Here is a 26,008-nt window from a genome sequence, read left to right on the forward strand (position 1 = left end):
CAACATCAATCAGGAAATTGTTGTTCCTTCTTTTTGCCCTAATCCTTCTTCTCCCAAGGAACGTCTGTTGCATAACCTGGATGTTGTGCATGCTCTGAAAGTCTATCTGCAGGCAACTAGAGATTTTTGGCAGTCTACTGCTCTGTTCGTGGTTTTCTCTGGTAAGCCTAATGGTCAGAAGGCCACTTCTACTCTTTCTTTCTGGTTTAGAAGTATTTTTCAGTTGGCTTATGAGACAATTGAATAACAGCCTCCTGAGAGAATTACGGCTCAATTCTACTAGGGCTGTCTCTTCTTCCTGGGCCTTTAAAAATGAGTCTTCTGTGGAATAGATCTGCAAGGAAGCCACCTGGTCCTCCTTGCATACTTTTTCCAAATATTTCAAATTCTGCCTCAGCTGTGGCATCTTTTAGGAGGAAAGTTCTTCAAGCGGTGGTACCTTCTGTTTAGGTCCACCTATCTAGTTCTCCCGCCCTTTCATTCTATGTCTTCAAGCTTGGGTATTGGTTCCCACTAGTAATAGAATGGATTTGTGGACTCTCTATGCCATTGGAAAGAAAAATAAATATTCTTACCTGAAAAATTATTTTCTTTCCTGGCATGAAGAGTCCACGACCCGCCTTTGATTTAATTTTAAGATGGCTTTTTGTATATTTTTCAAACCTCAGGCACCTCTATACCCTTGTGTCATCTTGTCTTTCCATATTACTTTGGCTAAATGACTGGGGGTTTATGGGAAGTAGGAGTGATACTTAACAGCTCTGCTGGAGTGTTCTTTGCCTCCACCTAGTGGCCAGGAGTTGAATTCACACTAGTAATTAAATGGATTTGTGAACTCTCCATGCCAGGAAAGAAAATAATTTATCAGGTAAGCATACATTTTGTTTTGTGATTCAGACACAGCATACCATTTTTAAAAAGTTTCCATTTTACTTATATTATCAAATTTGCTTTGTTCCCATAATATTCTGTGTTGAAGAGAGAGGTTGGTATCTGAAGCACTGCATGAAAGGAAATAGTGCTGCCAACTAGTGCTCTTGCAAATGGATAGCATTCTTGCAAAACTGCTGCCATAAAGTGCTCCAGATATGTGCCGGCTCCTACGCATACGTCCCTGCTTTTCAACAAAAGATGGCAAAAGAATGATTAAAAACATTTACAATAGAAGTAAATTAGAAAGTCATTTAAAATCTCATGCTCTATCTGAATCATGAAAGAAAAAGTTTGGGTTTCATATCCCTTTAACTATATGTGAGTAAACCCCACCCTGTATTTGTATGAAAATATGATTTTTCTTCAAGCTACATGAAAATACAACATAATCTATTGAACTCGGTTATCAGTAATAATTGGGAAACATAAAAAGTGTTCTTACCCGGGATCCTGTCCACCCTAGAAGAGCATAAGCAAACTGCTCATAGGGAACTACCACCATATCCACCCGTATGGCCTTCCAGCTCCTGATCACATTCTCACTGCTCTCATTAGAGTTTCTGAGACTCCGGTTCATGTTTTGCAATTTGAGAATCGTAAAGCATTTCTGGAAATGGTCCAATGCATCTATATGCCTGCTGGGGAGTTTTGTTTCATCAAATGTAGATTCAATTATGTCACAGAAAAGAAGAAGATCCTTGTGAAGAAACAAAAAAGAAATTATATTTAATATGCCCTATAAAATATTACACCTGTCTAACAATATATAAATTAATGTTATGAAAGGGACAATAAAATAAAAATTAACGGCCATAAAATGCTTAAAGGGACATGAAACCCATTTTCTTTTATGATTTAGATAGAGCATTAAATTCTAATCTACTTTCCAATTTACTTCCATTATCTAATTTTCTTTGTTTTCTTATCATCCTATGTTGAAAAGCATGATAATTAGTTCAGGAGTGTGCACGTGTCTGCAGCTCTATATGGCAGCAGTTTTGCAACAATGTTATATGTTAGCAAGAGCAGTAGATGGCAGCATTATTTTCTCTCATGTACTGCTCCAAACCTTTGCACGCTACCTATCTAGATATCTCTTCAACAAAGCATAATAAGAGAACAAAGCAAATTTGATAATAGAAGTAAATTGGAAACTTTTATAAAATTATATTCTCTATCTGAATCGTGAAAGAACATTTTTGGGTTTCATGTCCCCTTAAATAATCAAAGATAAAAATACACCATATATGTAGATTTTCATTTTTGCCTACATGCCCTGTAATAACTTTACTTTCTCTTGCAAGGTGTATCCAGTCCACGGCTTCATCCTTTACTTGTGGGATATTCTCATTCCCTACAGGAAGTGGCAAAGAGAGCACACAGCAGAGCTGTCCATATAGCTCCCCCTCTAGCTCCACCCCCCAGTCATTCTCTTTGCTGGCTCTAAGCACTAGGGTCTCTCTACGGGAGGGTAAAGTAAATGTGCTGTTAGATTTGTAGTTTTATATCTTCAATCAAGAGTTTGTTATTTTTAAATGATACCGGTTTGTACTATTTACTCTCTAGCAGAAAAGTGATGAAGAATTCTGTTGAGAGGAAAATGATTTTAGCATGTTGTAACTAAAATCCACTGCTGTTCCCACACAGGACTGAGGAGTACCTGAAAACTTCAGTTGGGGGGAACAGTTTGCAGGCTTGACTGCAATGAGGTATGTTCAGTCATTTATTTCTAGACAAGACTGAGATAATGCTAGAAGACTGACAAGATCCCCATGTGGGGAGGGTAAGCTATGTTCTGAGACTTAGTATAGAATTGAATGCTTACATGACAGGGTTAAATAGGCTGGTTGACACTAATGCAGGGCAATCGATTATTTATTTAAGAAATACTCGTTGGAGACACCTTTTTAAGCACTTTGGAGTGTTTTACTGTGGTTATTATCCACATGGCATAAATTTAGTCTCTTAGAAGTGATTTTTGTAGGCCTCACAACTCCGGAGTGGAGTGGGAGGGGCCTAATTTTGCGCCTCAGATGCGCAGTTAGAATTGAAAGACTGTTTCATGTTGCTTCACATGGAGGGTCCAGCTGCTGATTGAGGGCCTAGAAGAAGCTTTATTCCCCCAAAACAGATCCCTAAGGGCAGGTAGGGCCACAGCAGTAAGCTGTGGCAAGGTGCTGTAGCTAATTAACCGGTTGTTGGCTTTAGGCTGCTCCGGTTTGGGCATTGAGGGGTTAATCGTTCTGAAACTTGCTGTGCAATCATATTAAAGCCTTAGGTACATTCTGTGAAAAAAAGGATTGGTGCATTTTTCACTGTTTTATAAAATTGTGTGCTCTTTTTATTTCTTAAAGGCATAGTAACGTTTTTTCAAATTGTGTTTTTTATTTGATTAAAGTGTTTTCCAAGCCTGTTTGTGTATGCTACTAGTCTGTTAAACATGTCTGACACTAAGGAAAATCATTGTTCAATGTGTTTAGAAGCCATGGTGGAACCCCCTCACAGAATGTGTCCCAATTGCACTAATATGTCTATACACTTTAAAGATCATATTGTTGCACTTAAAAGTGTGGCCCTAGATGACTCTCAGACTGAAGGTAATGAGGATAGTCCGCCTACCTCTCCCCATGTGTCACAACCAGTTACGCCCGCTCAAGCGATGCCTAGTACCTCTAGTGCGTCTGCCCCTATTACATTGCAACAACTAGCGACAGTCATGGATAATTCCCGTGCGGCCTTTCTATTCAAACTGCCAGTTTTTCCTGCAAAGCGTGATAGCTCTGTTTTAAGAACAGATTATGAGCAGTCTGAAGCTTTGGTAGCCTTATCTGATGTACCCTCACAACACTCAGAAGTGGGGGTGAGGGATTTGATGTCTGAGGGAGAAATTTCCGACTCAGGAAAGGTTTCTCATCAGGCAGAGTCAGATTCATTAGCATTTAAATTTAAACTGGAACACCTCCGCGTATTGCTCAGGGAGGTATTAGCCACTCTGGATGACTGTGATCCTATGGTGGTCCCAGAGAAATTGTGTAAAATGGACAAGTACCTAGAGGTCCCTGTATACAGTGATGCGTTTCCGATCCCTAAAAGGGTTGCGGATATTGTTACTAGGGAGTGGGATAGACCAGGTGTCCCTTTTGTTACCCCCCCTATTTTTAAGAAAATGTTCCCCATAACTGACCCCAGGCGGGACTCGTGGCAGACGGTCCCTAAGGTAGAGGGGGCTGTTTCTTCACTTGCTAAGCGCACAACCATACCAATTGAAGACAGTTGTGCTTTTAAAGATCCTATGGATAAAAAATTAGAAGGTTTACTTAAGAAAATTTTTGTTCAACAAGGTTTCCTTCTCCAACCTATTGCCTGCATTATTCCTGTAACTACTGCAGCTGCTTTCTGGTTTGAGGCGCTGGAGGAGTCGCTCCAGACGGAGACCTCATATGATGAAATTATGGATAGAATTAAGGCTCTAAAGCTGGCTAATTCTTTTATCACAGATGCCGCCTTGCAATTAGCTAAGTTAGGGGCAAAAAATTCAGGTTTCGCCATTATGGCGCGCAGAGCGCTTTGGCTCAAGTCATGGTCGGCCGATGTGTCGTCAAAATCCAAATTATTAAATATCCCTTTCAAGGGAAAGACCCTTTCTTTCATGTAATTAGCAAGAGTCCATGAGCTAGTGACGTATGGGATATACATTCCTACCAGGAGGGGCAAAGTTTCCCAAACCTCAAAATAACTATAAATACACCCCTCACCACACCCACAATTCAGTTTTACAAACTTTGCCTCCCGTGGAGGTGGTGAAGTAAGTTTGTGCTAGATTCTACGTTGATATGCGCTTTGCAGCAGGCTGAAGCCCCGTTTTCCTCTCAGCGTGCAGTGAATGTCAGAGGGATGTGAAGACAGTATTGCCTATTTGAATTCAATGGTCTCCTTCTACGGGATCTATTTCATAGGTTCTCTGTTATCGGTCGTAGAGATTCATCTCTTACCTCCCTTTTCAGATAGACGATATACTCTAATATACCATTACCTCTACTGATTCTCGTTTCAGTACTGGTTTGGCTATCTGCTATATGTAGATGAGTGTCCGGGGGTTATTAAGTCTTATTTTTTGTGACACTCTAAGCTATGGTTGGGCACTTTTATATAAAGTTCTAAATATATGTGTTTAAAACATTTATTTACCTTGATTCAGGATGATCAATATTCCTTATTTCAGACAGTCAGTTTCATTATTTGGGATAATGCATATGAATAATTAATTTTTCTTACCTTAAAATTGACTTTTTTCCCTGTGGGCTGTTAGGCTCGCGGGGGCTGAAAATGCTTCATTTTATTGCGTCATTCTTGGCGCGGACTTTTTTGGCGCAAAAAAAAAATAAAAAAAATTTTCTTTGTTATTTCCGGCTTCATACTTGTCGCCGGAAGTTGTTAGTATTTGCGTCATTTTTTTTTACGTTTTGAGCCAAAAATGTCGGCGTCGCCGGATGTGGCGTCTTTTTTGGTGCCAAAAGCATTTAGGCGCCAAATAATGTGGGCATCTTTTTTGGCGCTAAAAAATATGGGCGTCATTATTGTCTCCACATTATTTAAGTCTCATTATTTATTTGCTTCTGGTTGCTAGAGGCTTGTTCATTAGCATTTTTTCCCATTCCTGAAACTGTCATTTAAGGAATTTGATAGATTTTGCTTTATATGTTGTTTTTTCTCTTACATATTGCAAGATGTCTCAGATTGCCCCTGGATCAGAAGCTACTTCTGGAAAAACTCTGCCTGATGCTGGCTCTACCAAAGTTAAGTGTATTTGTTGTAAACTTGTGGTAACTGTCCCGCCGGCTGTAGTTTGTGATGAATGTCATGATAAACTTGCTAATGCAGATAGTATTTCCATTAGTAATGTTCCATTACCTGTTGCTGTTCCATCAACATCTAATACTCAGGGTGTTCCTGTTAATATAAGAGATTTTGTTTCTAAATCTATTAGGAAGGCTATGTCTGTTATTTCTCCTTCCCGTAAACGTAAAAGGTCTTTTAAAACTTCTCATATTTCAGATGAATTTTTAAATGAACATCATCATTCTGATTCTGTTTCTGATGATGATTTTTCTGGTTCAGAGTATTCTGTTTCAGATATTGACTCTGATAAATCTTCATATTTATTTAAAATGGAATTTATTCGTTCTTTGCTTAAAGAAGTCTTAATTGCATTAGAAATGGAGGAATCTAGTCCTCTTGATACTAAATCTAAGCGTTTAAATACGTTTTTTAAACCCCCTGTAGTTATTCCGGAAGTTTGTCCTGTCCCTGATGCTATTTCTGAAGTAATTTCTAGGGAATGGAATAATCTGGGTAATTCATTTACTCCTTCTAAAAGGTTTAAAAAATTGTATCCTGTGCCATCTGACAGATTAGAGTTTTGGGACAAAATCCCTAAAGTTGATGGGGCTATCTCTACTCTTGCTAAACGTACTACTATTCCTATGGCAGATAGTACTTCCTTTAAGGATCCTTTAGATAGGAAAATTCAATCTTTTCTAAGAAAAGCTTATCTATGCTCAGGTAATCTACTTAGACCTGCTATATCTTTGGCTGATGTTGCTGCAGCTTCAACCTTTTGGTTGGAGGCTTTAGCACAACAAGTGTCAGATCATGATACTCATAGCATTGTTAAACTTCTTCAACATGCTAATAACTTTATTTGTGATGCCATCTTTGATATCATTAGAGTTGATGTCAGGTATATGTCTTTAGCTATTTTAGCTAGAAGAGCTTTATGGCTTAAAACTTGGAATGCTGATATGTCTTCTAAGTCAACTTTGCTTTCCCTTTCTTTCCAAGGTAATAAATTGTTTGGTTCACAGTTGGATTCAATTATTTCAACTGTCACTGGGGGGAAAGGAACTTTTTTACCTCAGGATAAAAAATCTAAAGGTAAATATAGGGCTGCTAATCGTTTTCGTTCCTTTCGTCAGAATAAGGAACAGAAGCCTGACCCTTCCCCTAAAGGAACGGTTTCTGTTTGGAAACCATCTCCAGTCTGGAATAAATCCAAGCCTTTTAGAAAGCCAAAGCCAGCTCCCAAGTCCACATGAAGGTGCGGCCCTCATTCCAGCGCAGCTGGTAGGGGGCAGATTACAATTTTTCAAAGAAATTTGGATCAATTCGATTCACAGTCTTTGGATTCAGAACATTGTTTCACAAGGGTACAGAATTGGTTTCAAGATAAGACCACCTGCAAGAAGATTTTTTTCTTTCTCGCGTTCCAATAAATCCAGTGAAGGCACAAGCATTTCTGAAATGTGTTTCAGATCTAGAGTTGGCTGGAGTAATTGTGCCAGTTCCGGTTCTGGAACAGGGTCTGGGGTTTTACTCAAATCTATTCATTGTACCAAAGAAGGAGAATTCCTTCAGACCAGTTCTGGATTTGAAAATATTGAATTGTTATGTAAGGATACCTACATTCAAAATGGTAACTATAAGGACTATTCTGCCTTTTGTTCAGCAAGGGCATTATATGTTCACAATAGATTTACAAGATGCATATCTGCATATTCCGATTCATCCAGATAACTTTCAGCTTCTGAGATTCTCTTTTCTAGACAAGCATTACCAGTTTGTGGCTCTGCCGTTTGGCTTAACAACAGCTCCAAGGATTTTTACAAAGGTTCTCGGTGCCCTGCTATCTGTAATCAGAGAACAGGGTATTGTGGTATTTCCTTATTTGGACGATATCTTGGTACTTGCTCAGTCTTCACATTTAGCAGAATCTCATACGAATCGACTTGTATCGTTTATTCAAGAACATGGTTGAAGGATCAATTTACCAAAAAGTTCATTGATTCCTCAGACAAGGGTAACCTTTTTAGGTTTCCAGATAGATTCAGTGTCCATGACTTTGTCTCTGACGGACAAGAGACGTCTGAAGTTGGTTTCAGCCTGTCGAAACCTTCAGTCTCAATCATTCCCTTCAGTAGCCTTATGCATGGAAATTCTAGGTCTTATGACTGCTGCATCGGACGCGATCCCCTTTGCTCGTTTTCACATGCGACCTCTTCAGCTCTGTATGTATCATCCTGCCTATATCTTTCCGCCTCTAGTTCTTCTTCCAAGAGTGATCTCCAAGATTCTAAAGGAGCGTTTTTTTGTACTGCTGGTGGCTCCAGCATGGCCTCACAGGTTTTGGTATGCGGATCTTGTTCGGATGGCTACTTGCCAACCGTGGACTCTTCCGTTAAGACCAGACCTTCTATCTCAAGGTCCTTTTTTCCATCAGGATCTCAAATCATTAAATTTGAAGGTATGGAGATTGAACGCTTGATTCTCAGTCATAGAGGTTTCTCTGACTCCGTAATTAATACTATGTTACAGGCTCGTAAATCTGTGTCTAGGAAGATATATTATCGAGTCTGGAAGACTTACATTTCTTGGTGTTCTTCTCATCAATTTTCTTGGCATTCTTTTAGAATTCCTAGAATTTTACAGTTTCTTCAGGATTGTCTAGACAAAGGTTTGTCTGCAAGTTCCTTGAAAGGACAAATTTCTGCTCTCTCTGTACTTTTTCACAGAAAGATTGCTAATCTTCCTGATATTCATTGTTTTGTACAGGCTTTGGTTCGTATAAAACCTGTCATTAAGTCAATTTCTCCTCCTTGGAGTTTAAATTTGGTTCTGGGGGCTCTACAAGCTCCTCCATTTGAACCTATGCATTCTCCGGATATTAAATTACTTTCTTGGAAAGTTTTGTTTCTTTTGGCCATCTCTTCTGCTAGAAGAGTTTCTGAGTTATCTGTTCTTTCTTGTGAATCTCCTTTTCTGATTTTTCATCAGGATAAGGCGGTGTTGCGGACTTCATTTGAATTTTTACCTAAGGTTGTAAATTTTAACAACATTAGTAGAGAAATTGTGGTCCCTTCATTGTGTCTTAATCCTAAGAATTCTAAGGAAAGATCGTTGCATTCTTTGGATGTAGTTAGAGCTTTGAAATATTATGTTGAAGCTACTAAAGATTTCCGAAAGACTTCTAGTCTATTTGTTATCTTTTCCAGTTCCAGGAAAGGCCAGAAGGCTTCTGCCATTTCTTTGGCGTCTTGGTTAAAGTCTTTGATTCATCATGCTTATGTCGAGTTGGGTAAAACTCCGCCTCAAAGGATTACAGCTCATTCTACTAGGTCAGTTTCTACGTCCTGGGTGTTTAGGAATGAAGCTTCGGTTGATCAGATTTGCAAAGCAGCAACTTGGTCTTCTTTGCATACTTTTACTAAATTCTACCATTTTGATGTGTTTTCTTCTTCTGAAGCAGTTTTTGGTAGAAAAGTACTTCAGGCAACTGTTTCAGTTTGATTCTTCTGCTTATAATTTCAGTTTTTTTCATTATAAGATTGAAACTTTATTTTGGGGTGTGGATTGTTTTTCAGCAGAATTGGCTGTCTTTATTTTTATCCCTCCCTCTCTAGTGACTCTTGCGTGGAAGTTCCACATCTTGGGTATTTATTATCCCATACGTCACTAGCTCATGGACTCTTGCTAATTACATGAAAGAAAACATAATTTATGTAAGAACTTACCTGATAAATTCATTTCTTTCATATTAGCAAGAGTCCATGAGGCCCACCCTTTTTGTGGTGGTTATGATTTTTTTTGTATAAAGCACAATTATTCCAATTCCTTATTTTTTATGCTTTCGCACTTTTTTCTTATCACCCCACTTCTTGGCTATTCGTTAAACTGAATTGTGGGTGTGGTGAGGGGTGTATTTATAGGCATTTTGAGGTTTGGGAAACTTTGCCCCTCCTGGTAGGAATGTATATCCCATACGTCACTAGCTCATGGACTCTTGCTAATATGAAAGAAATGAATTTATCAGGTAAGTTCTTACATAAATTATGTTTTTCGGGCCAGAATTGAAAGAGATTATTTCAGAAATCACCGGGGGAAAGGGCCATTCCCTCCCTCAGGACAAGCCCTTTAAGGCTAGAAACAAAGCTAATTTCTGTTCCTTTCGTAACTTCAGGAGCGGTCCGGCTTCAGCCTCTACAGCTGCAAAGCAAGAGGGTAGCGCTTCACAGCCCAAGGCAACCTGGAAGCCTTACCAGGGCTGGAACAAGGGTAAACAGGCCAAAAAGCCTGCAGCTGCTACCAAGACAGCATGAAGGGGTAGCCCCCGATCCGGGACCGGATCTAGTAGGGAGCAGACTCTCTCTCTTCGCTCAGGCCTGGGCAAGAGATGTTCACGATACCTGGGCATTAGAGATTGTTACCCAGGGATATCTTCTAGAATTCAAGTACTCCCCTCCAAGGGGAAGGTTCCACATTTCTCGTCTGTCTACAGACCAGACAAAGAAAGAGGCGTTCTTTTTAAATCTTTTTTATTAGATTAATCTCCACAAGATGTTCATCAGAAATTAAACATGGAATCGCAAAAAACATACAGTATATATAAATACATAGAAAAAACAGAAACTAAAATTTCATGCAATTTGCGAGAACAAACTTAATCTTGTTGGAGTTTCCATAATAGAATAAAGCAAAAACCACGAGAACAAAAGAAACCAAAATAACCAGACAACAAAAAAAATAAATAAATAAAAAATTAAATAAATAAATTCTCTTTATAAGCCCCCGCCGCTGGACCCGGGCCAAACACCCTTGCCATCATGGGCGCGGTTGTAATCCTACACTAACCAAGTGGCAGGAAATTTGTTCAAGAGTACTAATTCTGCAGAACTTATGGACAAGCGAAATGGATAGAGGATCTGTCTTTGCACCGGGAGAAGATAAGATTTAATAATTGGAAGCCATCCAAGGAGAAAATCTTTGATTCTCTTCTCAGAGGCATCTTGTAGGTGAAATGATTAAAAAATAATTTGTTCTTGTATTTCTTTTTGGACTGCCGAAAAACTCGGCTCTATACTCGCCTTCCAATTCTTAAAGATAAGATGGCGAACTGCAAGGATGATCGTATTAAATATACGAATCAAGCGGGGGGAACTATTGTTAGCTGAGGGAAACAATAAGACTACATTTTGTAATGCGATAGAGACATTTACATCGTAAAGAGCACTAAGCCAGAAACAAATTTTAAGCCATAGTTGATTTAATTTGGGACATCACCAAAACATATGGAATAAATCTGCTTTAGACTTAGAGCAACGTGGACAGTTCCCTGAACTAGAAGGAAAAAACTTTTGAATTTTAGATGGATATAGATAATAATTATTCAGCAACTTCACGTGTGACTCTTTCCAGCTCATAGATAATCTACATTTGTTTAACATCTTAAAACTCAGAATGATCCTTTCATTGTCAGATCCAGGAATGGATGGGCACAACCAATTACTTATCCCATCCAGATATTTTTTGATTTGCTTTGACAGCATAATGTCGTACATCAGAGAGATAGATGTATTTCCTGACTTAAACTTTTGAATTAAAGTTTTGATATCTGACCATGCTAACATATTCCCAACCTGCCAGTTCTGACTATATATATAATGCCGTATTTGAAAATAGGCATACATATCTGATCTAGGTAACACATAAGCTTGAAATATATATTCAGCTGCACACACCTGGCAATCTTCGTCCATCACTTGCTTTACAAAAAGTAAACCTTTATCTGCCCAAGATTTAAATATCTTTTGCTGAATACCCGGCGTAAATTGTGGATTACCCTGAATGGGAAGAAAATCTGAAAAAGCAGGATCTATACCTAAACAACCACAGAACTTATACCACGCTATAACAATATTTTTAAATGACATCATTCTACAAATATTAGAAGGAAGTTGTTTAGGTTTACAATGTAAGATGGATTTTAATGAAAAAGGCTGTGTATAAAAAGCCTCTTCCTGACCTACCGCAATAAGATTAGTTTCGGTGATCCAGTCTAAAGCAAATTTTACCATGGCCACAATATTGTATAGCTTAATATCGGGCAGAGCCAGACCCCCCGCATTTTTCTTCTGCATAAGCTTAGCTAGAGCTATTCTTCTTTTTTATTTTTCCAAATAAAATTAGAGAAATAGCCATAGAGCTTTTTTATATCTAGATTAGATATGAAAATAGGTAAATTTTGCACAACATACAGAAGTCGCAGAAAAATAATCATTTTTATTAGATTTACCTTAGAAGAGATAGATAATGGATAGGATGCCCAAAGCTGAAGATCCCATTTGATTTTTTCAAATAAAGATGAATAATTTGCTACGTACCATAACTTCGGATTTCTATGCAACTCTAGCCCTAAGTATTTAACTACATTCACTACTTTGAATGGGATAACCCCAGTATAGGGAAGCCTTTTGCCCACATACATAAGTTCGCTTTTATCCAGATTAACTAGATAGCCCGAAAATGAGCTAAATTCAGCAAGTATTTGTACAATTACTGGAATGGTTAAATGAACGTTGTCCACAAATAGCAGGATATCATCTGCATATAGCAGGGACTTTAAGCAATTAGGGCTGAGTGGTATACCAGTTAGGGTATCTCGGAATCGAATTGCCAAAGGTTCTATCGCTAAATTAAAAAGAAGGGGGGACAGCGGACAGCCTTGTCTAGTACCACGTTGCAGAATAATCTCTTGTGACCGAATACCATTTACCAATAAAAAAGATCTGGGTTTTGAATAAACTTTGCGGATATATTGAATAAAATTACCGGAAAATCCAAAATTATCTAAAGATCGAAGTAGATGTTCCCAAACAATAGAATCAAATGCCTTGACAGCGTCTAAAGTCAGAACTGCTGAATTACAAGTTACCAAATTATTTATATCCTGCTCTGAATTCCACGCGTAGTCAAGGAATGCAATTACCTTACGAATATTCTTAGATTAATTTCTAGATGACATAAACCCTCTCTGATCTGGGTGGATCACATTCTGTAGACATCGGCTAAGCCTAGCTGCAATAATACCGGCCATTATTTTATAATCAGTGTTGAGCACTGATATTGGCCTATAAGAAGCCGGATCTTCAGGATTTTTTCCTTTTTTTGAGTATAAGTGAGATGTTTGCCTCTACAAAGCCTCCTGATATAATATTATCCGACAGATAATAATTATTAAATAATTCCACCAAAAACGGCGTTAATTCATCTTTTAAAGATTTATAAAATTCAGCGGGCAGCCCGTCTGGGCCTGCCGCTTTAATTAATTTAAGGCCATCAATTGCTTTACTAATCTCCTCTTTGTTTACTGGTTGATTCAACGCTGCCAACTCTTCCGTTTGAATCTTGGGAGCACTAACCTTTGACCAAAAAATATTTTGATTATACTGATTTATAACAACCGACGCATACAATTGCTGGTAATAACTATGAAATACTTGACTAATATCTGTTGAATTAAAAAAACTATTATCCCCGTTTTTAATAACTGCAATAATTTATTTTTTTTCCTATTCTTAGTTATACGCGCCAGGTGTTTTGCAGAGCAACTATGGAAACTCTTATACTTTAAGCTAAGCCTCATCTCCTCTTCTTGAGATCTTTGCTTTAAGAACACCTCCCTTTCTTTTCTGGCCTCCAAATATGCAGACCAATTCACCGGGGAGGAATCAAGATTAACCTTTCTATAGGCCATCTTAACGTTATTAGCTAGTTGAAGTCCCTGCTCCTTCATCTTTTTGGAGCATCTACTCATATAGGCAATAATCTCTCCGCGCATTACTGCCTTGGCTGCCTCCCAATAAATCTCTAATTTATTTTTGTAGCCAGAATTAAATAGCACATAGTCATTCCATATAGTTTTAATCCAGGATATAAACCTAGGATTAGCATATAAGAATCAGGGAAAGGAAAAGAAAGGTGCGCTGGCCTCTCCTACTCCTGTAAAAGACAACGAAATGATAGCGTGATCAGATACCATAAACTCACCAACTCCAGCACTAACTGGATATACCGACAATGATTCTGATATTAAGAAAAGATCAATCCTTGAGAATGTCCTATGAGCCTTCGACTCACACGTGAAAGCTCGTGTTTGTGGATTCTGAATTCACCATATATCGATCAAGCTAAATTTATTACATAATTTTTTTAAATACTTCGCATTTCTCTTGTATTCTTCAGGATTCTTATATGACAAAATTATGGATAGAATTAAGGCTCTAAAGCTGGCTTATTCTTTTATCACAGATGCCGCCTTGCAATTAGCTAAGTTAGCGGCAAAAAATTCAGGTTTCGCCATTATGGCGTGCAGAGCGCTTTGGCTCAAGTCATGGTCGGCCGATGTGTCATCAAAATCCAAATTATTAAATATCCCTTTCAAGGGAAAGACCCTTTCTTTCATGTAATTAGCAAGAGTCCATGAGCTAGTGACGTATGGGATATACATTCCTACCAGGAGGGGCAAAGTTTCCCAAACCTCAAAATAACTATAAATACACCCCTCACCACACCCACAATTCAGTTTTACAAACTTTGCCTCCCGTGGAGGTGGTGAAGTAAGTTTGTGCTAGATTCTACGTTTATATGCGCTTCGAAGCAGGCTGAAGCCCCGTTTTCCTCTCAGCGTGCAGTGAATGTCAGAGGGATGTGAAGAGAGTATTGCCTATTTGAATTCAATGGTCTCCTTCTACGGGATCTATTTCAGGCCAGAATTGAAAGAGATTATTTCAGAAATCACCGGGGGAAAGGGCCATGCTCTCCCTCAGGGCAAGCCCTTTAAGGCTAGAAACAAAGCTAATTTCCGTTCCTTTCATAACTTCAGGAGCGGTCCGGCTTCAGCCTCTACAGCTGCAAAGCAAGAGGGTAGCGCTTCACAGCCCAAGGCAACCTGGAAGCCTTACCAGGGCTGGAACAAGGGTAAACAGGCCAAAAAGCCTGCAGCTGCTACCAAGACAGCATGAAGGGGTAGCCCCCGATCCGGGACCGGATCTAGTAGGGAGCAGACTCTCTCTCTCTTCGCTCAGGCCTGGGCAAGAGATGTTCACGATACCTGGGCATTAGAGATTGTTACCCAGGGATATCTTCTAGAATTCAAGGACTCCCCTCCAAGGGGAAGGTTCCACATTTCTCGTCTGTCTACAGACCAGACAAAGAAAGAGGCGTTCTTACGCTGTGTAGAAGATCTACATACGATGGGAGTGATATACCCAGTTCCAATTGCAGAACAAGGTCTGGGTTTTACTCAAACCTGTGTGTGGTTCCCAAAAAAGAAGGAACTTTCAGACCAATCCTGGATCTAAAAATTCTAAACAGATTCCTCAGAGTCCCATCATTCAAGATGGAGACCGTTCGGACAATCTTACCTATGATCCAGGAAGGTCAATATATGACTACCGTGGATCTAAAGGATGCGTACCTGCATATCCCTATCCACAAAGATCATCATCAGTTCCTCAGGTTTGCTTTCCTAGACAAGCATTACCAGTTCGTGGCTCTTCCATTCGGTTTAGCCACTGCTCCCAGATTTTTCACAAAGGTGGTAGGGTCCCTTCTGGCGGTTCTAAGACTGCGGGGCATAGCAGTGGCGCCTTATTTGGACGACATCTTAATTCAGGCGCCATCCTTTCACAGAGCCAAGGCTCACACGGAGATTGTATTGGCCTTTCTGAGGTCTCACGGATGGAAGGTGAACGTCATAAAGAGTTCTCTGTCCCCACTCACAAGGGTTCCCTTCCTAGGAACACTAATAGATTCAGTGGAAATTAAAATATTTCTGACGGAGGTCAGAAAGTTGAAACTTTTAACTACTTGCAGAGTTCTTCATTCCATTCCTCGGCCATCTGTAGCTCAGTGCATGGAGGCAAAGCGGCAATGGACATAGTCCCTTTTGCTCGGATACACCTCAGACCACTGCAACTATGCATGCTCAAACAGTGGAATGGGGATTATGCAGATTTGTCTCCTTAAATTCAGTTGGACTAGGAGACCAGAGATTCTCTTCTCTGGTGGTTGTCTCAGGACCACCTGTCTCAGGGAATATGTTTCCGCAGGCCAGAGTGGGTAATTGTAATGACCGACGCCAGTCTGTTAGGCTGGGGTGCGGTCTGGGACTCCCTGAAAGCTCAGGGCTTATGGTCTCGGGAAGAAACGCTTCTCCCGATAAACATTCTGGAACTTAGGGTGATATTCAACGCTCTTCAGGCATGGCCTCAACTAGCTGCAGCAAAATTCATCAGATTTCAGTCGGACAACATCACGACTGTAGCTTACGTCAATCATCAGGGGGGAACAAAGAGTTCCCTAGCGATGACGGAAGTAACCAAAATAATCAGGTGGGCGGAGGATCACTCCTGCCATCTCTCAGCAATTCACATCCCAGGAGTAGACAACTGGGAGGCGGATTTTCTAAGTCGTCATAATTTTCACCCGGGGGAGTGGGAACTCCACCCAGAGGTATTTGCCCAGCTGACTCAGCTATGGGGCACTCCAGAATTGAATCTGATGGCATCCCGTCAGAACGCCAAACTTCCTCACTATGGGTCCAGGTCCCGGGACCCCAAGGTGGTATTGATAGATGCTCTAGCAGCGCCTTGGTCCTTCAATCTGGCTTATGTTTTTCCACCGTTTCCTCTCCTCCCGCGTCTGGTCGCCAGAATCAAGCAGGAGAAGGCTTCAGTGATTCTGATAGCGCCTGCGTGGCCACGCAGGACTTGGTATGCAGACCTAGTGGACATGTCATCTGTCCCACCATGGACACTGCCAATGAGGCAGGATCTTCTAATACAGGGTCCGTTCAAGCATCCAAATCTAGTTTCTCTACGTCTGACTGCTTGGAGATTGAACAGTTAATTCTATCAAAGCGTGGGTTCTCTGAGTCAGATATAGATACTCTGATTCAGGCTAGAAAGCCTGTCACCAGGAAAATCTACCATAAGATATGGCGGAAATATCTTTGTTGGTGTGAATCTAAGGGTTACTCATGGAGTAAGATTAGGATTCCCAGGATATTGTCCTTTCTCCAAGAAGGATTGGAGAAAGGTTTGTCAGCTAGTTCCTTAAAAGGACAAATATCCACTCTGTCTATCCTTTTACACAAGCGTCTTGCAGAGGTACCAGACGTTCAAGCGTTTGCTCAGGCTTTAGTCAGAATTAAGCCTGTGTTCTTTCAGTTCTTCAAGGGGTTCCGTTTGAACCTTTACATTCCATAGATATTAAGTTGTTATCTTGGAAAGTTTTGTTTTTAGTAGCTATCTCTTCTGCTCAAAGAGTTTCAGATTTATCTGCCTTACAGTGTGATTCACCTTACCTGGTGTTCCACGCAGATAAGGTAGTTTTGCGTACCAAGCCTGGTTTTCTTCCTAAAGTTGTTTCTAACAAGAATATTAACCAGGAAATAGTTGTTCCTTCTCTGTGTCCTAATCCTTCTTCGAAGAAGGAACGTCTGTTACACAATCTTGATGTAGTTCGTGCTTTAAAGTTCTATTTACAAGCAACAAAGGATTTCAGACAAACATCTTCCTTGTTTGTTATCTATTCTGGTAAGAGGAGAGGTCAGAAAGCGACTGCTACCTCTCTTTCCTTTTGGCTGAAAAGCATCATCCATTTGGCCTATGAGACTGCTGGCCAGCAGCCTCCTGAAAGAATTACTGCTCATTCTACCAGAGCAGTGGCTTCCACATGGGCTTTCAAAAATGAGGCTTCTGTTGAACAGATTTGTAATGCAGCGACTTTGTCTTCACTGCATACTTTTGCCAAATTTTACAAATTCGACACTTTTGCTTCTTCGGAGGCTATTTTTGGGAGAAAGGTTTTGCAAGCAGTGGTGCCTTCTGTTTAAGGTACCTGTCTTGTTTCCTCCCTTCATCCGTGTCCTAAAGCTTTGGTATTGGTATCCCACAAGTAAAGGATGAAGCCGTGGACTGGATACACCTTGCAAGAGAAAACAGAATTTATGCTTACCTGATAAATGACTTTCTCTTGCGGTGTATCCAGTCCATGGCCCGCCCTGGCATTTGTCAGGTAAAAAAAAATGTTGTTGTTTAAACTACAGTCACCACTGCACCCTATGGTTTCTCCTTTTTCTTCCTAACCTTTGGTCGAATGACTGGGGGGTGGAGCTAGAGGGGGAGCTATATGGACAGCTCTGCTGTGTGCTCTCTTTGCCACTTCCTGTAGGGAATGAGAATATCCCACAAGTAAAGGATGAAGCCGTGGACTGGATACACCGCAAGAGAAAGTAATTTATCAGGTAAGCATACATTCTGTTTTTTCTACTCCCTTCAGAGATGTTGGAATGTATACGGAATATTTAATTATGGTACAGTTTGATTGGCCCTGGTGCACATTACACAGTGATTACTGATATCAATGCAGGAGCACATTTACATTTGGCTCCAACTGACCGAAGCAAAAGAGATGAGCTAAACTTGAGACACTAAGAATATCCCTTGACATGTATATATTTTTTGTTAGAAGACAACCCAAAGTATTGATCTAGGCACATTTTGGTATATTTTATTCCACCATTTCACCGCCAAATGCGAGCAAATAAAAAAAAAACTTTCACAATTTTAGGTTTCTCACTGAAATTATTTACAAACAGCTTGTGCTATTATGGCACAAATTGTTGTAAAAGCTTCTTTGGGATCCCCTTTGTTCAGAAATAGCAGACTTATATGGCTTTGGCATTGCTTTTTTGTAATTAGAAGGCCGCTAAATGCTGCTGCGCACCACACGTAAATTATGCCCAGCAGTGAAGGGGTTAATTAGGTAGGTTGTAGGGCGCTTGCAGGGTTAATTTTAGCTTTAGGGTAGAGATCAGCCTCCCACCTGACACATCCCACCCCCTGATCCCTCCCAAACAGCTCTCTTCCCTCCCCCACCCCACAAATGTCCCCGCCATCTTAAGTACTGGCAGAAAGTCTGCCAGTACTAAATAAAAGGAGTTTTTTTTTTTTTTTATAAAAAAAATAAAATATTTTAGCTGTGATGGACTCCTGCCTTAGCCCCAACCTCCATGATCCCCCCCCCCCCAGCTCTCTAACCCTCTCCCCTATCTAATTGCGGCCATCTTGGGTACTGGCAGCTGTCTGCCAGTACCCAATTTGCACAAAAACAAAAGTATTTTTTTCTTTTTTTTCTTTTTTGGGGGGTTTTCTGTAGTGTAGCAGCCCCCCACAATACCCCTACCCCCCTCCCCCTCCCAGATCCTTTTATATGATTTAAAAAAAAAAAAAATCTTCCCCCCCCCCCCCCTCTTCCCTCATTGGTGTCAGTGGCCAGCTCCCGGCACCCGGCGTGCACATTGCACTTCTAGGAACCGGATGCCGGGTAGCAATGGGCCGCCCACCCACCTCCCTGTTGCGCTCCCACCCACCAACGAACTACCGGTGCAGAGAGGGCCACAGAGTGGCCCTCTCTGCATCGGAGTCTTCTAAAAAGGTATTGCAGGATGCCTCCATATGGAGGCATCACTGCAATACCCTGAGAGCTGCTGGAAGCGATTGCGATCGCTTCCAGCATTCTCCTAGACAACTGACGTACCAGGTACGTCCATTGTCATTAACTACTTGTTACCAGTAGTCATTAAGGGGTTAAAAAAAAACACCACCCCCCCCCAAAAAAAAAATTAGCACTAATCACAAAGGATGATGATTGCGGCGGTGCTCCATCTTTTCATCCAGGCGGAGATCCATCTTCATCCAGGCGATCCATCTTCTTCATCCCAGTGATTGCGGCGGTGACGTCGGTCCTCCTCTTGCGAACTTCAACACAGAGGTCCTCTTCATACGGTCTCTAGCCGCTCACTGAATAGTGAATGTGAGTTATAAATTTCATGAACGGGTACCCTTGCATTCCTATTGGCTGATTTGAATTTTCAAATTGAAATCAGCCAATAGAATGAAAGTTAGTGTTTTTCCACTTTTTGAGTTACCACTAGCACAAAATAAGTTTTTTTTGTAACTTATAATATGAGCAGAACCCGACAAGCGCAAAAAGCTTAATGCTAGCAGTGTTTTTGCAAACACGAAAAAACTTAACACGCCACTTGTAATCTAGCCCATAAAGGGGTCATCCTTGAAGTGCTCTGAAATAGCAAAACCCTGCAACTTTTGTATTATAGTTCTTTATATATGAAGTTGAAGATTTAGCATTGGAACTGTTGCAATATAGTATTCCTCATGTGAGCCTGCACCACAAGTTAAAAAACAGCATTCTTTTTAAGTTTTTTTTTGCTTTTGTAAGCTTATCTACAATCTCAGAGGTTGCTGACTAAAAACATTGTAGGCTAATTGTTCTGGCATAATTAGCAAGCCCTGCTCTTACTTAATTGATTTAATAAGAGCAGGGGTTGGACTGTAAAAGAAAATTCTACTGCAATACTAAATTCTGAATACAGATGGTACATCGTAGACACTGAATGCTGGGGTACAGGTTCACTGACTGGAAACCTTGTCAGCCCACATTTTCATAAATGAGGGCCATAGACATTCTTTGTAGATCTGTTGCAATGCTATGTTTAATTTCTCATATTAACTATATATACATTGGAAGAAAAAAAATGTCTCAACACATTTTGAACATAAACTAGAAAAGCCAAGTGCTAGTGTTACTTTAATTTGAACTTTTCATAACCACCAAGGGTTGCTGTTTACTTTACAATTAACATGCCATAACAAATTGAAAATAGCAAATTTAAAGTGATGGCAAACTTTGCTCTTTGTATAAACAGATCTGGAATGCTAACAATATGTTAGATGGAGTTTAATTCATGAGCTGTAATAAAGATATTCTTTAACTAACTTTTTAATTTAGCTTTGAAAGTTAAATGCCCCTGCGCTCTGGCCACCTACTTTAAAAGACATTTTTTTTTGTGAGATAACGGTTTGAACTTTTCTCCAATCGGTGCTCTAGCCACACAAAGAAATCATTTGTGTGAGTGCCGTATGAATTGTGCGAAAATTGTAGAACAGTTTAAATCATAAGCTCACAAAAAATAGCTTTTGAAGTGGGCGGCCTAGAGCGCGGGCTATTTGAATTTCAGTGTTACATTAAAAAGTAAGGTAAAATGTATCTTCATTACAACTGATAAATGAAACTCCATATAATATAGCGCTAACATTCTGGATCTGTTTATACAAAGGGGAAAGTTAACCATCACTTTAATTATATTCTGTTTTGAGGTAAAATATTTAAATGTCTTTTAAACAACTTTTTCTTATCATTAAAGAATCATTCTGCAGTAGATTTGCATAATCAATAAGTACATAATAAAAAGACAATGATTTAACATCTACTCTGAATTTGAAATAAGCAGTAGATTTTTTTTTCTCACTAATTTATTTTTTCTCCCATTTTCTGCCCCCCCTGTATCATGTGACAGACATTAGACAATCATAGACTAGTATACGTATACCCTGTGAGTGTGTGCACATGCTCAGTAGGATTTTGTTCTGCTCTGAGAGGGTCTGCTGCATTGGTTATCTGTTAAAGTAAGATTTTCAGATTAAGTAAGAGAAATTAGCTAATCAAGGAAACTTTTAAATTGTTTGCTGTATATAGGGTTAATTTTAAAAAAATAACTATTTTCATTTAACCCTTTAACGCCGTCACTGCATTCTATTCCGCACAAATTTTTCTGGGCTTTAGCGCTGATGGACGGAATGCAATGTCCTACCGGCTTGGCTTTCCTGAAGCCACTGGCACTTCCCTGATGGCCCATTTTTGGTTCAGCACCTGGGTAGAGCTTGCTGATTGGTGTGCTACCTTTAGACCCCAATCAGCAAGGTCTACCCAGGTGCTGAACCAAAAATGAGTCGACTCTTAAGCTTACATTTCTGCTTTTTCAAATAAAGATACAAAGATAATGAATAAAAATTGATAATAGAAGTAAATTAGAAAGTTGCTTAAAACCGCATGCTCTATCTGAATTATGAAAGAAAAAATGTAGGTTTACTATCCCTTAATCAGGTGTTCATGACAAAATTGCTGCAAAGTCATTACTGAGTGGCAAATAAGAAGATAGTTGCTTGTGTCCATCTGTCTCATTAGTCCAAATTTGAGATTTTTGGTTCCAATCATCATATAATTGTGATAAGTAAAACAGGTGTATGCATGATATCTGTATGTGTGGTTCACACATTGAAGCATGGAAGAGGAGTTTTGTGGAGCCGTCATTTCTTTTTCAATAGGGCAATAACCCAAAACACAATTCAAGACTAAGTAAGAGCTATTTGACAAAGGAGAGTGATGGAGTGCTGCATCAGATGACCTGACCCCCACAGTCACCTCAATAAACAAAATACAGATGTTTTTGTATCAGATGATGGAAAAGCAGCCAAGTGTCCAGCCTATGGCCCCTATTTATCAAATGTCTTGTGGACCTGATCTGACAGTGCGGATCAGGTCCGCAAGACATCGCTGAATGCGGAGAGCAATACGCTCTCTGTATTCAGCATTGCACCAGCAGCTCACAAGAACTGCTGGTTCAACGCCGCCCCCTGCAGACTCGCGGCTAATGGGCCATCAGCAGGGCGGTGTCAATCAACCCGATCGAACTCGATCGGGTTGATTTCCGGCAATTCCTGTCCGCCTGCTCAGAGCAGGGTTATGGAGCAGTGGCCATTGTGAACGCTGCTTCATAACTGCTGTTTCTGAGAGTCTGGAGACTCGCTAGAAACACGGGCCGTCAAGCTCCTTTCATTATGTGAACTGCTTCAAGACTGTGGGAAAAGCATCCCAAAGGTGTTCGAGCCAGCGTGTGTGTCAGGCTCACAGTGTATACTGTGCCCACTTGCCCAGTGCCACCACTCATATCTGGTGTAACAGTAGTGTACATTTAAAAAAAACAACACTTTTTTGACTGTGAAATAATAGCAGACAGCTGCCAGTACCCAAGATGGCCGCCAATAAGGCAGATGGGGACGGTTAGAGAGCTGTTTATTTTAGTACTGGCAGACTTTCTGCCAGTACTTAAGATGGCGGGGACAATTGTGGGGTGGGGGAGGGAAGGGAGCTGTTTGGGAGGGATCAGGGGGTCTGATGTGTCAGGTGGGAGGCTGATCTCTACACTAAAGCTAAAATTAACCCTGCAAGCTCCCTACAAACTACCTAATTAACCCCTTCACTGCTAGCCATAATACACGTGTGATGCGCAGCAGCATTTAGCGGCCTTCTAATTACCAGAAAGCAACGCCAAAGTCATATATGTCTGCTATTTCTGAACAAAGGGGATCCCAGAGAAGCATTTACAACCATTTGTGCCATAATTGCACAAGCTGTTTGTAAATCATTTCAGTGAGAAACCTAAAATTGAGAAAAAAATTAAGTTTTTTTTTAAATTTGATCGCATTTGACGGTGAAATGGTGGCATTAAATATACCAAAATGGGCCTAGATCAATACTTTGGGTTGTCTACTAGACTACATTTAAGCTAAAATTAACTCTACAAGCTGCCTACATGCTCCCTAATTAACCCCTTCACTGCTGGGCATAAAACACGTGTGGTGCACAGTGGCATTTAGCAGCCGTCTAATTACCAAAAAGCAACGCCAAAGCCATATAAGTCTGCTATTTCTGAACAAAGGGGATCCCAGAGAAGCATTTACAACCATTTATGCCATAATTGCATAAGTTGTTTGTAAATAATTTCTGTGAGAAACCTAAAGTTTGTGAAAAAGTGAAAAAAAATTTTTATTTGATCGCATTTGGCGGTGAAATGGTGGCATGAAATATACCAAAATGGGCCTAGATCAATACTTTGGGTTGTCTACTACCCTACACTTAAGCTAAAATTAACTCTAAAAGCTCCCTACATGCTCCCTAATTAACCCCTTCACTGCTGGGCATAAAACACGTGTGGTGCGCAGTGGCATTTAGCAGCCTTCTAATTACCAAAAAGCAACGCCAAAGCCATATAAGTCTGCTATAATGGCATGTCTGGCACACAGTGTTGGGGCAAGGGCCCATCTGACCACTGATACCTGGTCTGCAAAGCATGGTCAGAGCAGGTATATCACCTACACTGCGCACTGTGAAGCGGGCGTAACCCTTACACTACCTGATCGATACAACATCATACCTGATGTTTTAAAGCACGTTATTCCAAACAATTTAGGAATGTTAGGTGATTTATGCCCTTTATGGATTAAAACCAGACTCTGCATCAACTATGTAATTTTCCATGGGAGTTTTGCCATGGATCCCCCTCCGGCATGCCACAGTCCAGGTGTTAGTGCCCTTGAAACAACTTAATAAAACAACCAATAAAAGCATATATGTTACTATATACAGGTGCATACTAAACTCACACTTCATCTTGAGAAAGCCAGAACACCTGGCGAAACATGACGATGGAAGTGTGATCTAATGCTTACACCGAAGGAAAATCGCTCACTACCTGTGTACGTATAGTACTAAAGTGCAGGACACACAGAAACAGAGGTAATCCACAGAAAAACTTGCTCAAGTTAGAAGAAAGAAAAACCTCGCTAATAGTGGTGCTTGCCCTCAGTATACAGGCTGAAGCGAGCCAGACGGAGACCGGGGTCACAAGGTTATTCACTTTCCGGAACTGCTCTCCTTATCAATTTGCTGAGAACACGGAGGAGAAGCCGTGGTAAGCACTAGGAGCCGGACAGGACGCAGAGAATAACACAGACTCATTGGATCCAAAGTAAGGGTAAGAATATCCCCATAAGAACTGCACACTCTTATAGGAACATTTGGAATACCCACTGATTTTAAGCCACGAACTGTCTTGTACATTTACAGCTCTACACCGGCTGCCATTTACACAAGTCTGGGATACAGCCATTATGGGAATATAGCAACACTAATAAGAATTGTATCCAGCATCTCCTTTGATGGTTTTAGTGTTTAACACTCTTTTATGGGGATCACGCTATAGGTGTAAAGAGAAGTTGATAAGCTTTATTTATTCAACTATATACAAAATTGGAACACTGACTGAATTCATGGCAATAGCCATTCTTTGCATATGTGCATATCTGCAGCTTTGCACACTGTTATTTGCCACCAGCAATTGGTTACGTAACTAACTAGAGGATTTAACAGTATTTGCAACATTGTAATCAAGATCTTTAACGATATCAGAGTTAAGCAATTTTTAGGTGTTTAAATAGAGGCTTAGATTTATCTTTCAATATTTGTTTTTATGTATCTATGTACTAAATGATTTTATAGTTAATTGGTTTAGTGTTGCAACATTTAGATTAATTCTTATTTTATGGGCTTTTACATGTTATGTACAATTTTATGTGAAGAGTTATATTTGTATTAAATTTTATTTAACATCACATTTGGTTGTTGATATTAATTATATATACATATTTAGTTTTTCTATACCTCTCTATAAGTGAGAAGGTATTATTATATCCATAGTACCCTTACCCCTAGTGCTATTTTTAAGCGCCCTCTCTCCACCCCCCCCCCCATTCTAGTTCTATAATCTATTATTATACAATGTAGAGCAACATTAAAAAGAAAACCCCTGACGCAACGTTTCACTAACGCTTCCTCAGAGGGGGTGCGCGGGCCGGCAAAAATACGCTCTTATATTGGCTTATGTGTACATACCTCAAGGACAGGATTGGTTCAAGGGATTTTAGCAGACAGTAACTAAAATCGGTTGCTGTTTCCACATAGGACTGTTGAGATGAAGTAACTTCAGTTGGGGGAAACAGTTAGCAGACTTTTCTGCATAAGGTATGACTAGCCATATTTCTAACAAGACTGTGTAATGCTGGAAGGCTGTCATTTCCCCTCATGGGGACCGGTAAGCCATTTTCTTAGTCTCAAACAGAATAAAGGGCTTAATATGGGCTATAAAACTGGTAGACACTTTTATGGGCAAAATCGATTGCTTTATTTGGACATTTTATACATGTTTATGCTGATAATTCACATTTATAAACTTGGGGAACATTTTTTAATGTCAGGCACTATGTTAGACACCTTTTCCAGTCAGGAAGGGCATTCCCAGTTGTAGGCTGAGCCTCATTTTCGCGCCATTACTGCACAGTTGTTTTTGAGAGCAAGACATGCAGATTCATGTGTGAGGACCTGAAAGTAGTTGGAAAAGTTGCTAGAAGGCGTCATTTGGTATCGTATTCCCCTCTGGGCTTGGTAAAGTCACAGCAAAGGCTGTAGCTGGGACTGTATA

The 26,008-nt window shown here is 40.1% G+C and overlaps 1 protein-coding gene across 1 annotated transcript in view; it reads right to left on the reverse strand.

Annotated features, from left to right (window-relative positions):
• Nucleotides 1-26,008, reverse strand: part of DNTT (DNA nucleotidylexotransferase) — a 1,045,168-nt gene that overhangs the window by 372,752 nt on the left and 646,408 nt on the right. The window contains exon 9 of the mRNA XM_053692399.1: nt 1,376-1,630. Coding sequence (XP_053548374.1) covers nt 1,376-1,630 — 255 coding nt within the window. The remainder of the gene's footprint in view (nt 1-1,375; nt 1,631-26,008) is intronic.

The sequence above is a fragment of the Bombina bombina genome, chromosome 9 (genome assembly GCF_027579735.1).
Source record: "Bombina bombina isolate aBomBom1 chromosome 9, aBomBom1.pri, whole genome shotgun sequence".
In the NCBI taxonomy this organism is placed as follows: Eukaryota; Metazoa; Chordata; class Amphibia; order Anura; family Bombinatoridae; genus Bombina; species Bombina bombina.